The following is a 15,394-nucleotide window of genomic DNA, read 5'->3' on the forward strand; positions in this document are numbered from 1 at the left end:
AGCCCATTGCAGAAACTGGACTAGCATGGAAGTCAATAAGATGAGGAGGGTGTCAATGCTGGGGAAACTCAGGGGATACCATGCATATAGCTTTAGAGCCCAAGTAAGATACAGAGGGGTTCCATGAGTGTGAGCCACCTAATAGTCTGTCTCAAAGCTTGAGCAGAATGTCCACAGGAAGGGGTGGCTAAGGTAAGGTCAGAACCCAAACTAAGTGAAAAGGTCTTCTGGATGGGAAGGCAGCCTGCCATAGGTGTCAGCCTGCCTTAGGTGTCAGTTGAGTAGGGTGAGAGTGGCATCCATGCAAAAGGGTGACATGGGCAGGGTGTCAGAACAGGTGTGGTGATGCAGGACTTTGCAGAATGTCAGAGCCTGAGTGAAGATAGGAAGGCATATGCAAAAGCATAGAGGTGGGGGCAGTAACAGCAATGACAGACTGGTTGCATACTGGGGAAGTGACAAAATAAGTACATATATGAAAGATAATGGAAATTAGGTTTTTCACTATCAAAGAAGGGAATGGAGAAAACTACAGTTGTTTAATTAAAATTAGACATAGCAATATGAGCCCACAGTTTTCCATATATAGAAATAAATATAGATGTAAACATGTGAGTGTGAATATAAATGTACACACAGGTGCTTTTGCACGTGTACACATACACGCATGCCCATACTTGCACACACACACAACATAGTAGTAGCATATCTAGCACCGAGATTTTAGCTTCTAATTATCACTTTCCATGAAGAGGAATCACGGTTCCTTGGAAAAATGGCTCAGCCAGGGCTAGAGTAGGAAAAGTACAAGACGAGCTTGCTAAATATAAAAGACTTTTTACTCCTTGTATGTAATTTCTTTAAAAGAAAATTGTTTAAAGCAAAAATAGTCAACAATGCAATCTGGGGCTTATAACATATAGAATTTAAATGTAGGACAACCATAGCACAGTCTGAGAGAGAAAAAAAAGTATACTATTCTAAGATTCTAATACAATATGGGAAGTGGTATATTACCTGAAGACAGGCTGTTATAAATTAAAAATCCATATTGTAAGCTCTAGAGCTCAGTTCTCAACTAAAGGCAGCCTGCCCCCTCCTCCCCCCAAAGCTGGCAATTACTAAAGACACTTTTCACTGTCATGACAGGGGGTGTGCTTAGTATCTAGTAAGCAGAGGTCAGAAATGCTGTTAAACATCCTCTAATGTACAGGTCAGCCTTTCATAGCAAAGAATTATCTGGTCCAAAATGTCCATATGTGGAGGTTGAGACCCAACTCTAGAGAAACTATTTAAAAATTATATATTAAAAAAAGTATGGGGCGCCTGGGTGGCGCAGTCGGTTAAGCGTCCGACTTCAGCCAGGTCACGATCTCGCGGTCCGTGAGTTCGAGCCCCGTGTCAGGCTCTGGGCTGATGGCTCGGAGCCTGGAGCCTGTTTCCGATTCTGTGTCTCCCTCTCTCTCTGACCCTCCCCCGTTCATGCTCTGTCTCTCTCTGTCCCAAAAATAAAATAAAAAACGTTGAAAAAAAAAAAATAAAAAAAAAAAAAGTAAATATACACACATGTTTATTTAAGAAGCCAACAGAAGACATAAAATGAAATCCTTTTTTAAAAAAAAATCAACAAATCTAAAAGATGAGAAAAAAGGGAAAAGGAAACAAAGAACAGAGGATGAATAAAAAACAATTACCAAGATAGTAGACTTGAACTCAATCATATTGATAATTACATTAAATGTAAATGGACTAAATAATTCAATTAAAAGGCAGAGATGGCCAAATTGGATTTAAAAAAAGACAACTATACAATGTTCATGAGATGCATTTTATTTTTTATATGTTTAATTTTGAGAGAGAGCGAGAGAGAGCACAAGAGAGTGTGTGTGAGCAGGACAGGAGCAGAGAGAGAGAGAGGGAGAGAATTCCAAGCAAGCTCCACACTGTCAGCAGAGCCCGATGCATGGCTGGATCCCACCAAGTGTGAGATCACAACCTGAACTGAAATCAAGAGTAGGACACTTAACCAGCTGAGCCAACCCAGGCACTCCAAGAGATGCATTTTAAATGCAAAGGGCAGATGGGTTAAAAGTAAATGGATGAGAAAAGATATATTGTGCAAACACTAATTATAAGAAACCTGGAGTGGCTACAGAAAAGGTAGACATCAAAACAAGAGGTATTACCAGAGAAAAAGAGCAATGCTTTATAATAAAAAGGAGGTCATTTCATCAAGATACCAAAGTCAACTACACTTCAATAATAAAAATTTTTTTTAAGAAAGACAACAATCCTGGGGCGCCTGGGTGGCTCTGTCAGTTGAGCAGCTGGCTTTGGCTCAGGTCATGATCTCACAGTTTGTGAGTTCAGGCTCCACTTTGGGCTCGCTGCTGTCAGTGCAGAGCCTGCTTCAGATCCTCTGTCCCCTTCTCTCTCTGCCCCTACCCTGCTCACTCTCTCTCAAATGTTTCTTTAAATAAACATTAAAAAAAAAAAAAAGAACAACAATCCTAAATGTGCATGCATCTACCTAATAGCAGCTCAAAATACAAAAAATAAAAAATGACAGTGTTAAAAAGAGAAATGCACAAGGCCACAATTATAGCTGGAGATATTTACACTCCTCTCTCAGTAAGTGATATTATAAGCAGACCAAAAAAAAAAAAAAAGATAAAAGATTATTTGAACACTTCTATGAACCAATTTAATCTTATTGATGTGTGCAACATAAGACCAAGTGAAAAACTAATTGTTCTAAAATCATTTATTAAATAATCTAATGCAATATACATGCTTGGTTGTCTGATTAATTTTTTTTCCTCCTCCTTCCTCTTTTCTAACAAAAACCTATTTCTCCTCTCAAAAGGATCTACCTTCCTGGCCACTGGAATGTATTTTTATGGAAGGCTGGCCCCATGCCAGCTCTAAAGGGCAATTTCTAATTGATCTAATAAGTCAGTCATGATGGCCCCATTCCTCTCACCAGGGATTACTTTAGGCTAGGTGTATGACAGTTGTGGCCAAAAAGACATGAAGGGAATCTTCTGGGAAAGGTTTTCTCTTTCCTAAGAGAGACTCACAAAAGGGGACTGTCTCTTATTCCTTTGCTGGTTTTTGTATATGCATGTGGTACATAGAATTGCTGCACTCATGCTGCAACCACGATATGAGCTACCTGAGAAAAAAGTTGATACACCAAGGAAAGAAGAGAAGAAAGGTGAAAAGAAATTTCTTGATATAACCTAACTGGAATTTCTCTGCTTCTGGACTTTTACTTTTATGAGATAATAAATTTTCTTCTTTTAAAAACCACTCAGTCAGATTTATGTAAAGTAATTTAATTACTTATCAAATTTTGTAATTCAATTTATATATTAATAATCCAGGGCTCTGTAAAATTTATTAAACATCTGAATGCGAAAGAATATAGACTGCTGTGAATACCACTGACATAACAGTCCACATTTGGAGGAATTAAATATAGTTCAGGCCACACTGGTAATTCTGAATAAACATGAAATTCTTAAGAGTCTTAACATGAGCCCCAAAGAAAGTGAAGCCCAAAACACATCAAAATACCAAAGTCATATAAGTGAAGGGGAAAGAAGATACATAACTGTAGGAATATTACCTGTGTTTTGTCTTATAGAGATTAAAGGGGGAAAAAAGGTATTAAACAACTGGCTAGTTAAATAGTATGCCATTCAAAAATTTGTTTAATCTTAGAAGTTATACTCCCTCGCCCCCATTTTTTATAAACAGGAGGAACAAAAACTTAATAGTGGACACATACTAGTGAACTATTCCAAGAAGATATAGTTCAGGGAGCTAAAATATAACACTTAGCAACCTCTGTAAAAAAAAAAAACAACAAACTGCAACCTTCTGATTTGGTAATCCTGCTCCTGAAAGCTGGTTCTAATAAAAGAGAGGGTTCAATTAAATTCACAAAGGTGTATAGGTAAAAAGGCTACAGGTAGATCTCTAACATCAAAATCTGGAAATACTCTAAATATCCAACATTAAGAGAATAATTTAATAAACTGTAATAGTAATAGAAATATTAAATAGTATTGAAAAAAATTAGGATAGTTTAGAAAAATAGAAGAATGTTATATGGAAAAATGTATGATTCCAAATGGAATACAGGTTTTTTATTCCAAATAAATGAAAAATATTATTCAAATAGGTAAAAAGGCATTAATAAATACATAAAATGGAAAGTGCTATTGTGATAGAGTGGTAGGATTACTGATGGACCTTTGTTCACTAAAATCATTTAATCCATTAATACTTTTAGGTTTTAAAAAATTTAAATGATAAACGAGGACCACATTTGAATTGACGGGGTTGAGGGATTTCCTAAGGAAAGGGTTTCATGAAACAGAAATGGAAAACAGGATCTGCATTCAGGATGAGTCTAAAGAAAATAAATACAGTGAAGAGAAGAGCAGTATTTAGTGGATACAATTGAAAACAATATGTTATTTAGGTTAAAGTGGGGTCAAAGACAGAAAATAAAAGGTCAGTGGAAGACAGACACAGTATTGGGTAAATAATTCATGAAGTCCACAAAAGAATATGAGGAGAAGAATGAGACAAAAGAAAATTTCTCTCACCAAAATATGAGAGAAGACAATGGCAATAGGATTTAACTGAAAAATAGGTAGAATAAAAGGTAGAAAGGTCACAGTAATCAACCTGTGTAATAAACAATAGCCTACTTTGCCTTAAGAGGAACAAGATTTAAGAGACATAAATCATATAGATTTAAGAGATAGCAAAAAAAAAAAAAAGCTATGCAATCTACAGGAGAAAAAAGGGGAGGAATCAAATATGAAACAGTCATCTAAAATAAACTACTTCATTCTATACACATAAGGCATATTTTAACTACCACCTTTTTTGGTATTACCAGCACCAGACTTATAACTACCAAATAAAAATTCTCTCTCCCAACACTAAAGTGTCCAGGTGTCTATATATATATGTTACCTTTTATCAAACAAAGAGGGAATATGATATATACAAATTTGCTTACATATTTAAAAAATGGAAGAATATATAAAAAACTAACCAAAGGAAAAAAAGGTTACCAATCAGGGAAGGACAAAACAGGGTGTAAGAACCATAAATAACAGACAGATTTCTAAAAACACACCTTCTTTTGTGGATTTGACTCTGGAACATAAACTTCTATGCAATTATAAATTACGGAAAAATATTTTAAATTGCAATCAGTAAAAACAAAACAAAATGAAACAAATTAACCTAACCGTATATTAAATTAGAGGTTAAGTATAAGGAAAAAAGTCATTTCAAGTGACTTTAAAATACACTAATTTGACTATATATCCTTAGTGAGGATATCCTAAGAACCAAAAGAACCATAATAATCTTAAATTCTGTTCAATGATTGTATTGTTAGTCATATTGATTTTGTTATTCTGAAACTATTATATATTACAGGATAAATCAAATATATTACTTTACTGTCAGAAACCAGGATTTTCAGTAAAAGGAGAAAAAAGATACAATTATACAAACAAAAACAAAGAAGTTAAAAATCCTTAATTCTAAATTGGAATTGATAATATCAGTATAAACTGATGATGTATTTCCTCCTTAAAAAAAGGACTCTAGTTCTGTCCACAGAAAAGATTTAGAAATAATGACCAATCCAGTAGCAATGATCATCCCCATGGTGCCCAGACTATGGTATCTAAACACCATTTCTCACTAAGAAATGAGGGCTCCTTAAAAAATGTGTAATTCCAAATCTGGGGCAGAAAATGTAGAAGATGAACCCAGAACATCTTGTCATATCACAAAATAAGGGCTATTAAGGACTACTGTGGTTGTGTCAAAAGAATTTAGGAACCAACTTGAAGAAATTCCCACTGTAATGATGGGAAAATTTGAGCACCAAAATTTAATATCTGCAACTGAGGTGCCTGAGTGGCTCAGTCGGTGGAGCATCTGACTTCGGTAAGGTCATGATCTTGTGGTTCGTGGGTTTGAGCCCCATGTTGGGCTTTGTGCTGACAGTAAGAAGCTTGCTTTGGATTCTCTGTCTCCCCCTCTCTCTTCCCCTCACTTGCTCATGCTCACTCTCTCTCAAAAATAAATAAGTCTTAAAAAAAAGAATATCTGTAATAGATTAATAGACATGAAAAATCTTAACATGGAGAAAAAAAATTTCACTGATCACCGAACCTACTCATCTGAAAACAAAAAACAGAAGGAAATACTCAGGCATTTATCCTGCTTTTCCTATGTGAACTATACTCAGAGTAACCAATGGTAATAAGGCAAAGTTCTTCTTTAAGAATTCCACCTAATAAATGAAGAAAATAAAGATAAAATACATTTTGCAAATACCAATAAAATAATGACTGAGGCAAAGACTATCAATAGCTGTTTTAATAAACAGTTGGTAATACTTATACCTACTGATCAATGTTAATATCGTTATAGAAAGAAATCAGACATTACGTGCCTCCTAAAGGGATACAACAGGAAGTACACAATACCACTTATAAAATGTTTAATCCCCCATCTCCCAAAACAATCAGACAAATCTGATCAAGCTTCTGGATTAACTACTAGTTTTATAGAAATACATGGAACAGGAAAACTTTTTGAACCATATCATGGGGATAAACATCAGCAAAATCCAGACTATGGGAAACTCTCAGGAAAAATGACCGATTTCTTCAACAAATGAATTGCAAAGGAAAAAAAAAAAAAGAGAGACTTATTAAGTTAAAGAAGACATAACCATATCAATCAATATGTGGACCCTGTTTGGATCCCAATTAAAATTTGGGGGGGGGAGCGCTTGGGTGGCTCAGTTGGTTAAGCATCCAACTCTTGATTTCAGCTGAGGTCATGATCTCACAGTTCATGAGTTCGAGTCCTGTATCGGGCTCTGTACTGACAGTACAGAGCCTGCTTGGGATTCTCTGTCTCCCTTTCTCTCTGCCCCTCCCCTGCTCATGCTGTCTGTCTTCTGTCTTTCTTTCTCTGTCTCTCTTAAAATGAATAAATGAACTTAAAAAAAATTTTTATGACATAAGGAAATTAGGAGAGGAATTGAATATTTTATTATATCAAGAAATAACTGTTAAAAATTCTAGGTGACAGTAGCACTGTGAGTTGTGATCTTTTTTTAGGGATACATCAGTAGAATTTATAGCTGAATTTATGTAATATCTGGGATCTGCTTCCAAACATTCCAGGTCAAGGGTGTATGAAGAAAAACAGTGGATTCAGGTGAAACAAGACTGACCATATTCTGCCCATCTCTGAAGCTGGGCAATGGGCACATGCAGGTTCATTTTACTAGTCTCTCTACTTCAATGTGATTGGAATTTTCCATAATAAAAAATGTTTTAAATGTTCCTTTCTTCCAGATAGCAAACTCAAAATAACCATTCTAATCAGAAGAATTTTCAGAATTCCCATATTATAAATATTAAGGAGTTCCTTTTCCTTCCCAGAGCATAAGCCAATCATACACAACCCCCCTACTCCCTACCTTTGGAACCACCTCTATACTTATAAACATGGAATCACCCGCCAAGTTACTGCTACTAAAACTCTTACCCACTCCACCACCAGCTGCCTCTACAAGAATAACCAGAGACAGATACATCAACTCTAAAACAGCCTGTCTCCTGTCTCCAGTCTCCAACAGAAGCAGACACTGAATGCCCTTGTTTCCCAGGTACACACAGAGAAGCTGCTACAGAAGCCCTACAGAAGCCCTATAGTTTGAATGACAACTCCAGTCTGTATATTACCACTTCCACTAACATTTATCTTTTTTAAAAGAAAACGACAACTTTTTAGCACTAATAAGTAAGTTAAATATCTCAAAGGCTCAAAAGAATCATGTAACTATAGTTACAAATAGTGTGCTATTTGCCTTTCATAGGGAGAAATACAAGGATATGAAAGAGAGCCAAACTTATTTAGGCTAACATGGAATTGAGATTTCTACATTTCCTTTCCTCTGCTATTATTAAGCAGCAATGGTCCTTCAGTTCAGTCTTAGTTCCCCTTAATATCTCCCAGCATCCACCAATAGAGAAAAATTTAGGAGACTGGAGAAAAGGTGAATGCCATGTCCCTGAAATCATCCTCTTCCTCCTGCTTCTTATCACTGGGTAACTTACTCGTAATGTTCCTCTGAAAAACCTTGAGTAAAATATGGTTGACTTAAACAACAGAGGTTTGAACCGCATTGGGTCCATATACGCATAGATTTTTTTCGATAAATACAATATAATATGATAAATGTATTTTCTTTTCCTTATGATTTCCTGAGTAACATTTTCTGTTCTCTAGCTTATTCCGCTGTAATACAGTACAAAACTGTGCCTCTAACCCCTACAGTACTCAAAGGTCAATATTGCAATTTCAAGTTCTTCTTTTAAAAATTTCATTAGAGGCACCTGGCTGGCTCAGTCAGTACAGCATGTGACTCTTGATCTCAGGGTTCTAAGTCTAAGCCCCACGTTGGTTGTAGACATTACTCAAAAAATAACAAAACTCTTTTAAAATAAATAACAAATAAAACCTTCATTCTATTCAAGATATTTGCTTATTATGCCTTTGAAATCTGTTGTGACAGAGTTAACCTACATTTTGTGAATGTTAATTGCCTAGGTGACTAGGTACTATGCATGTGAATAAAAATATCTTGGAGTAAGCATGTTACTAAAAGAAAATAGTAAGCAACTATCTTGACATTCTCAAACTAAGGGAAGAGGAGTGGTAAATTTCTGATATAAAAGCAGGGACCTTCATACCAAAGCAGAAAAATACACTCACACGGTTTTCTTCAAAATTCCCATATATACCACAGGGACAGAATTACATGGTGGATCACCACTCACCTTGTGCTACTGTTGACATGACCACTGATGGCGTGGAAGAAACCACAGCTGTTACTGCAACTGTACTAGGAATAGGTGATGGTGTAGAACTGCTGCTGCCACTGCTGCTACTACTGACCAGGGAGGACTGTGAAGCAGTTATAACCACTGGTGGCTTCTGGGTTGTGGAAGCAATGACTGATGTCGGTACAAGCTTAGTGACTGCTGCATAGTTATGGGATTTGGAGAGAATGTTGGGCACGAAGGTTGAACTTGGTGATGTGGTCACTATGATAACCTAAGGAAGGAAAAATAAGTTATTTTCATGAACCTACTATACTGCTAATGTATCTAGGCCCATAGTTACACATAATTCAAAAATAGCTTATGAAATACGAAGAAACAATTCATCACAGAGAAATCTACAACTAAAAATACATGAAAGCTTTTCTTTACTAGTAATCATCAAAATGTATTTAAAAGAAAAAACAATTTTACCAACGAAATATTTTTAAAAACAACGTTCAATGCTGTAAAGATATGGTGAAATAAGCATTTCAATATACTACTTAGGGAGTATAATGGGCACAATCTTTCTAGAAAGTAATTTGGATAATCATTCCTTTATAAATATTTGTTGAGCATCTACTATGTGCCAGGCATGGTTCTAGATGCTGGGGATAGTGGAATGAACAAAACAGACAAAGCTCATACTTTCATGAAGCTAAATTCTAACAAGTAGGGAGGGAAACAATAAACAAATTAGAAAAGTAAATATATGTCACGTAGAAAATGGAAGAGACAATAAAGCAGGGTGGGAAAGAAAGAATATTGGGAGCACTGTGTTGCTTTTTATAAAGTGTTCAATAAAATCTCTCTGATAAGGTAATATTTGAGCAGAAACTAGAAGGAGCGTGAACAATGTTGCCCCCTTGAGGAAGTGCATCCAATGGCACAGAAAGCAGCAAATAAAATGGCCCTGAGGCATAAGCCAGCTTGGTATAGTCAATAAACTCCAAGGACCTCATGAACAGGATTAGAATTTATGACAGAGAAAGTAGCAGGAGATAGAATCAAGGAAGTCATGGGGGACTAGAGGATGTAAGCTCCTGTTGATACTATATACCCTTGGTAGATTATGATGAAAATGGCACTTTATCTCTATAGTCTCCCTTCCGAAAACCCAAAACCCTAGTCTAATCATGAGAAAAACATCAGACAAATTCCAGTCGTGGGGCATCCTACAAAATATTTGACCAATATTCTTCAAGACTGCCAAACAAGAGAAGTCTGAGAAACTTTCACAGCCAAGAGGAACCTAAGAAGACATGACAAGTAAATGTACCGTGGTATCCTGGAAGAAAAAAAAGACAATAGGTAAAGAAATCTGAGTGAACCATGGACTTTAGTTAATCTTAATGCATCAATACTAGTTCATTAATGATAACTAATGTACCATGCTAATATAAAATGTTAAGAGTAGTAGAAACTGAGTGCAGTGTATATGAGAACTCTCTGTACTATCCTCTCAATTTTTCTGTAAATCTAAAACAGTTCTCAAAAATATTTTTCAAAAAGAATTATTACTCTATCTGCTAGATGAAAAGTACAGTAGGGAAGAGGGAGTAGAAACAGGAAGACAAATAAGGACATTCCTGGTTTAAACCAAGAAGAGAGGATCACTGGCTGCAGAGGTGGTGAAAAGGAAACAGATTCTAAATATATTTAAAGGTAAAACCAACAGGATTTGCTCATATAGCTTGATACAGGAAATGGAGGGGAAAAAAGAGGCAGGAAAGAGACTTCAAGGTTAGCCTGTATGCCTGGAAAAGTTTAAGACATAGGGAGGCAAAGCACTTCAGATGAGAAAGAACAGGATGGAGCAAAGGAGAATCAGCTTGATGTATTCAAAAACAGAAAGAAAGCCAATGTAACAAAAAGCATATAGAGCAAGGAGGGGCTGGCAAAGGAAGTAGGGGCCAGATCAAATTTATAAGCCATAGTAAAGGATTTAAATATTATATTAAGTACAATAGGAAGCCATAGGAGAATTTTAAGTGGGGAAACAACAAAATTTGATTTATATTTTAAAAGATCATTCTAGCTGCTATGCTATTCCAGCAAGAATGGAAGCAGTGAGACTAGTAAAGAAACTACTGCGGTAGACTAGGAATAATAGAGGCTGCTTGGACTGGGGTGTTAGTAGCAAAAATAAAGAGAAGTGATCGCATTCAGATTATTTTCAGAGGTAGTCAACAGGACTTGTTGACGTAGGGAAATGGTAGGCCTAAGGAAACTAACGAAATCAAGATGAACTCCTAGAGCTAATGTGCACTAGCTAATTTAAATCTCCCCCAAATCCTATGACATGGATGCTATTATTATCCCCATTTTACAGTTGAGGACACAAAAATCATTTACAAATCTATAGTATCACAGTTTTATTCTGGGGGACTATAATGGTGGTATGGTGATACCCAAAACAGAGCAGAGTGTCTTTTTCTTCTTTCACCAAAATTACCTCTACCTACCTGGGGCAGAAAATTGTTTTAAAAAATCTAAAGAAATTAAGGGAGAAATTCTCTTTTATTTTCCTATTAATCCTAAAGAAGGCCCAATGTTAAATCAGTCAAAATTTACTGAGTATGTCCGTACTCAGTACCTACATATCAAAGAAGCTTTGACTATATCATCATTATGTATTTGTAGTATCACAGAGAATTATAAGATGTAACTACATTAGCAGTTTGTTAATTATTTGACAAGTCAAGAGAGATATATCTAAGTCTTGACAAGCAAACACCTATACACAGTTGACTAGGATACTTCTCCATAGACTTGATCAGCAAATACCTATATAGCATTATTATGAAAACAATCATAAACCACCACATACACTGAGAAGAAGTAGACCAATATGGTAAAAAGTCCAGAAGTTTAAGAATCAGATGAGCCTGAGCTTAATCCTGCTGCGGCCACTGACAAATGGCAGGCCCCTGGACATGTTAAAATCTCTAGGCTCCAATTTTCATCTATAAAATAGGGATAATAATACCTACCTTGCAAATCATTACAAGGATTGAACGAGATAATGATGTGAAGCATCTAACATAGTGCTAGGCACATAGCAGGTGGTCAATATTTGGCGGTCAGCAAGCAGTAGTTATTAGCTTACTATTACTACTTAATAAATGTTAAAAAGATATTAGTAAAGGTATTATAGATCAATTCAATCTGGAAGTATATTGTAATGTACTCTATTTTTGTTTCATGAAAAAAATGTTACATAGCTTTTCCTCAAATTCTGATACCCCGAAGAATCCAAAGAACTCACAGCTACTACCACAGTCAAACCAATTGTAGTGGTAATGGCAATCAGGATTCACATTTGCCAGTTCTGAACTAATAGTAGTAGCTTTCTGGAACAGCGTTTATAAGGACTCTGTGTCACAGATAAGGATTCACCAAGGCTTGGCAGGAAAGTATGCCACAGTCAATTAGCAATGTCTGTCATGGATAAGGGAAGGGGAAGTATTCACCCTTGTGTCAAATATTTCCCATTTTAAAATTAGAGTATGCATGTAGGCTTCCAACATTAAGACAAAATTTCAGCAAAATAAATCTAGAAGTCTTTAAGAGCATGTTTTAGGTTATAGATACAAATGATAAAACATATTTTGAGATTTCAGTCTGAATGTTAATTTCTGATCTGAAAAGGGGTTATCCAAAATTAAAGATCCACCTTAATGAAAATTTACTTGTACTTTTAAAGTTACTTATTACAACAGGGGAAATAAAGGGATTTTGAAACCAAGTGAACCAAACAGTGTTTATTCAGGCCATAATTCAAATTACTGACCTTCTAGCACTCACAAAAACTCCTTAAGAGTGCTGGGACTTGCACCCTAAGGATAAAATGAAAAATATCAATCAAGCACGTGAAAGCATAAAGCTATATTCTGTTGCTTTGTTTATATAAGTGCTGTACCAATGTTATACTTAAAATGAAGGCACCACATTAACATAGGTGGAAATTTGTCTATCCTGAAAATATATGACCTATTTGAATTTGAATCAAGTCCACAAATTCATAAGTAATTATATTTAATATAAAAGTCACTTTACCTAAAATAATTCCTAAGTTGACTTACACAGGATTTATGAGAAATCCAAGGTGAATGCAATAATGAAAACAGCCTTACAGAGATTTCAAAGAAATCCAATTACCCAGCAGAAGGAAAAGGAAAAAAAAAACCCAAAATCACAAAGAATATCTCTTAGTGCTACCACACGCAGCTTGTCCAAAAAGCAACAAAACTAAACAGCATTGAGTATACATGAAGTAAAAGAGTAGAGTTTTGCCTCCAGAACATAGTAGATACTCAGTAAACATTTGTGGAATGAATGAGTCTTATTTTTAATTTAATTTGTTTTAAATGCTTATTTTTTAGGTACAGTAGAACAAATCTAAGGTTCTGAGCTTGGAATCTCATGGTATGGTTTATACAGGACTTTGGAGATAAATATGCCCTCTAACAAGCATCATATGTCTGATGACCTCAACTATCCATTCTCACTTGGCAATTCAGAAGCAAAAACAAAAATAATGAGAAAGTCATTAAACAAAAAAAAAATTGCCAACTTTACTTACTGGTGAGCCTTCCATCTTTTACAAGTATTTTTATATATGTCTACCAAAGAAGATTGGAAAGTTAGTAATGTTAGGTGACATTTACTAAGCATTCATCATATACACTATGTTAAGTACTTTCCATGAATCATCTCATGTAATTATCCTGATAACTCTAGGAAGTAAGTTCTATTCTTTGTTTTTTAAGAAACTGAGGCTCAAGAAAGGTAGCAGAGCCAGATCTATTTATTCATTTTTTCATTCATTCATTCAACAAACATAAATTAAGACCTTCTATATTTCATAAACTATTCTAAATACTAGGGAATACAGTGATGAACAAGATAAAGTCCCTACCCTCAACAACATCTACTCTATGGAAGAAACAGAAAATGAACAAATATGTAATATGATGTTAACGAGAAATAGAAAATGAACAAATATGTAATATGATGTTAACTAGTTATAAGTATAACAAAAATAAAATAGAGTAAGGGAACAGAAAGACATGGATGGGAAATGGGTGCCATTTTAGCTATAACTCTGCTACACTATTTCCCAAATACCAAATCAAAAGAATAGATAAGAAGGGAGAAGATAGAAGAATTACTGATAAAATAAGTCCCAGAAAAAAAAGGCAGTAAAAAATTATAATAAGTAGACTTATAATCTCATAGAGTATAGCAGGCTGGTAACACTTAATACAGGGCTAACCCAGAAAGCAATAACTATATTATAATATTGTATGAAAAGTGATACTCAGAAGGATTACCTTGGAGTCCTCATATACAAATGCAAAAAGTATGTTCAGTGTTAACATTCACAAAGTTATCAAAAATAGTCAATTTCTATATATTAAGGAATAAGCTTCAGTTAACTGATGAATTCACTTTTTGGAAGAGCTCATTCTCAACAGTGCAAATAAATAAAACACTGCTTTACATAAAATACTGGCAAGGGAAGGAACCTAATTTTTTTGAGTATATACCTATTACTGCACTTTAAAGTATACAGTCTCAGGGCACCTGGGTGGCTCAGTCAGTTAAGCATCCGATTCTTGGTTTCAACTCAGGTTATGATTTCACGGTTTGTAGATTCAAGCTCTGCATCAGGTTCTGCACTGGCAGTACAGAGCCTGCTTGGGATTTTCTCTCTTTTCCTCTCTCTCTCCGCCCTCCCTGACTCATGCTCTCTCGAAATAAATAAATAAACTTTAAAAAATAAAATAAAATAAAATACCCAGTCTCATTTAATCCTTACAATAACTTTTTAAGATTGGCATTATTCTCATCTTACAGATGGGAAAACAGATTTAGAAAGACTAATTTATCTCAGGTCATACTGGAAGAGCCGGGGTTCCAATCCAGGCCTCTTTGACTACAAAAATCCTTGCTTGATTTTAACACTATACCATAATGCTTCATCCTAAAACTGAAAATAGAATTATATTCCACAGATCAGCTCACTATCACTTCTAGTTCACTAAAAAAATAATTTTTCATATATTATGTAATGATATCTTTCCAGGAAAATTCAAGGAGGTTCTTTAAATGGAAGTTACCATGAATCTAAAGATTCAAAAGTGGTAAAGATCACCTGCTGAAGACAAGAATGTACTTCCATTCCTTCCCCAAAATGCCTCTAAGGCATTATGGAGAGATTTTTTAAAAGGGGAAGAGGCACATAAACCTATAAGGTCAAAATAGAAAGAAAATAACAGCTGTGAAGTTTTGTAAACTAGAAAACAGACAAGGAGTAATCAATCAAATAAACTCTCAAAGGTGGAAACTAGAGAATCCCAGAAAGATTAAGGAATAGAGAGCAGGTAAGTCTTTTTTTTTTTTTTTAAAGTAGACTTCACGCCCACTGTGGAGCCCAACCC

At 35.3% G+C, this 15,394-nt stretch overlaps 1 protein-coding gene across 11 annotated transcripts in view; it reads right to left on the bottom strand.

The window, feature by feature from the left end:
- EMSY (EMSY transcriptional repressor, BRCA2 interacting) overlaps positions 1 to 15,394 on the bottom strand; it is an 87,108-nt gene that overhangs the window by 49,620 nt on the left and 22,094 nt on the right. For all 11 annotated transcript variants that reach the window (XM_042903877.1, XM_042903875.1, XM_042903868.1 and 8 more), the window contains one exon: positions 8,904 to 9,180. In XM_042903877.1, the coding sequence (XP_042759811.1) occupies positions 8,904 to 9,180 (277 nt within the window). The remainder of the gene's footprint in view (positions 1 to 8,903; positions 9,181 to 15,394) is intronic.

This window comes from Panthera leo, chromosome D1 (assembly GCF_018350215.1).
Source record: "Panthera leo isolate Ple1 chromosome D1, P.leo_Ple1_pat1.1, whole genome shotgun sequence".
Classification (NCBI taxonomy): domain Eukaryota; kingdom Metazoa; phylum Chordata; class Mammalia; order Carnivora; family Felidae; genus Panthera; species Panthera leo.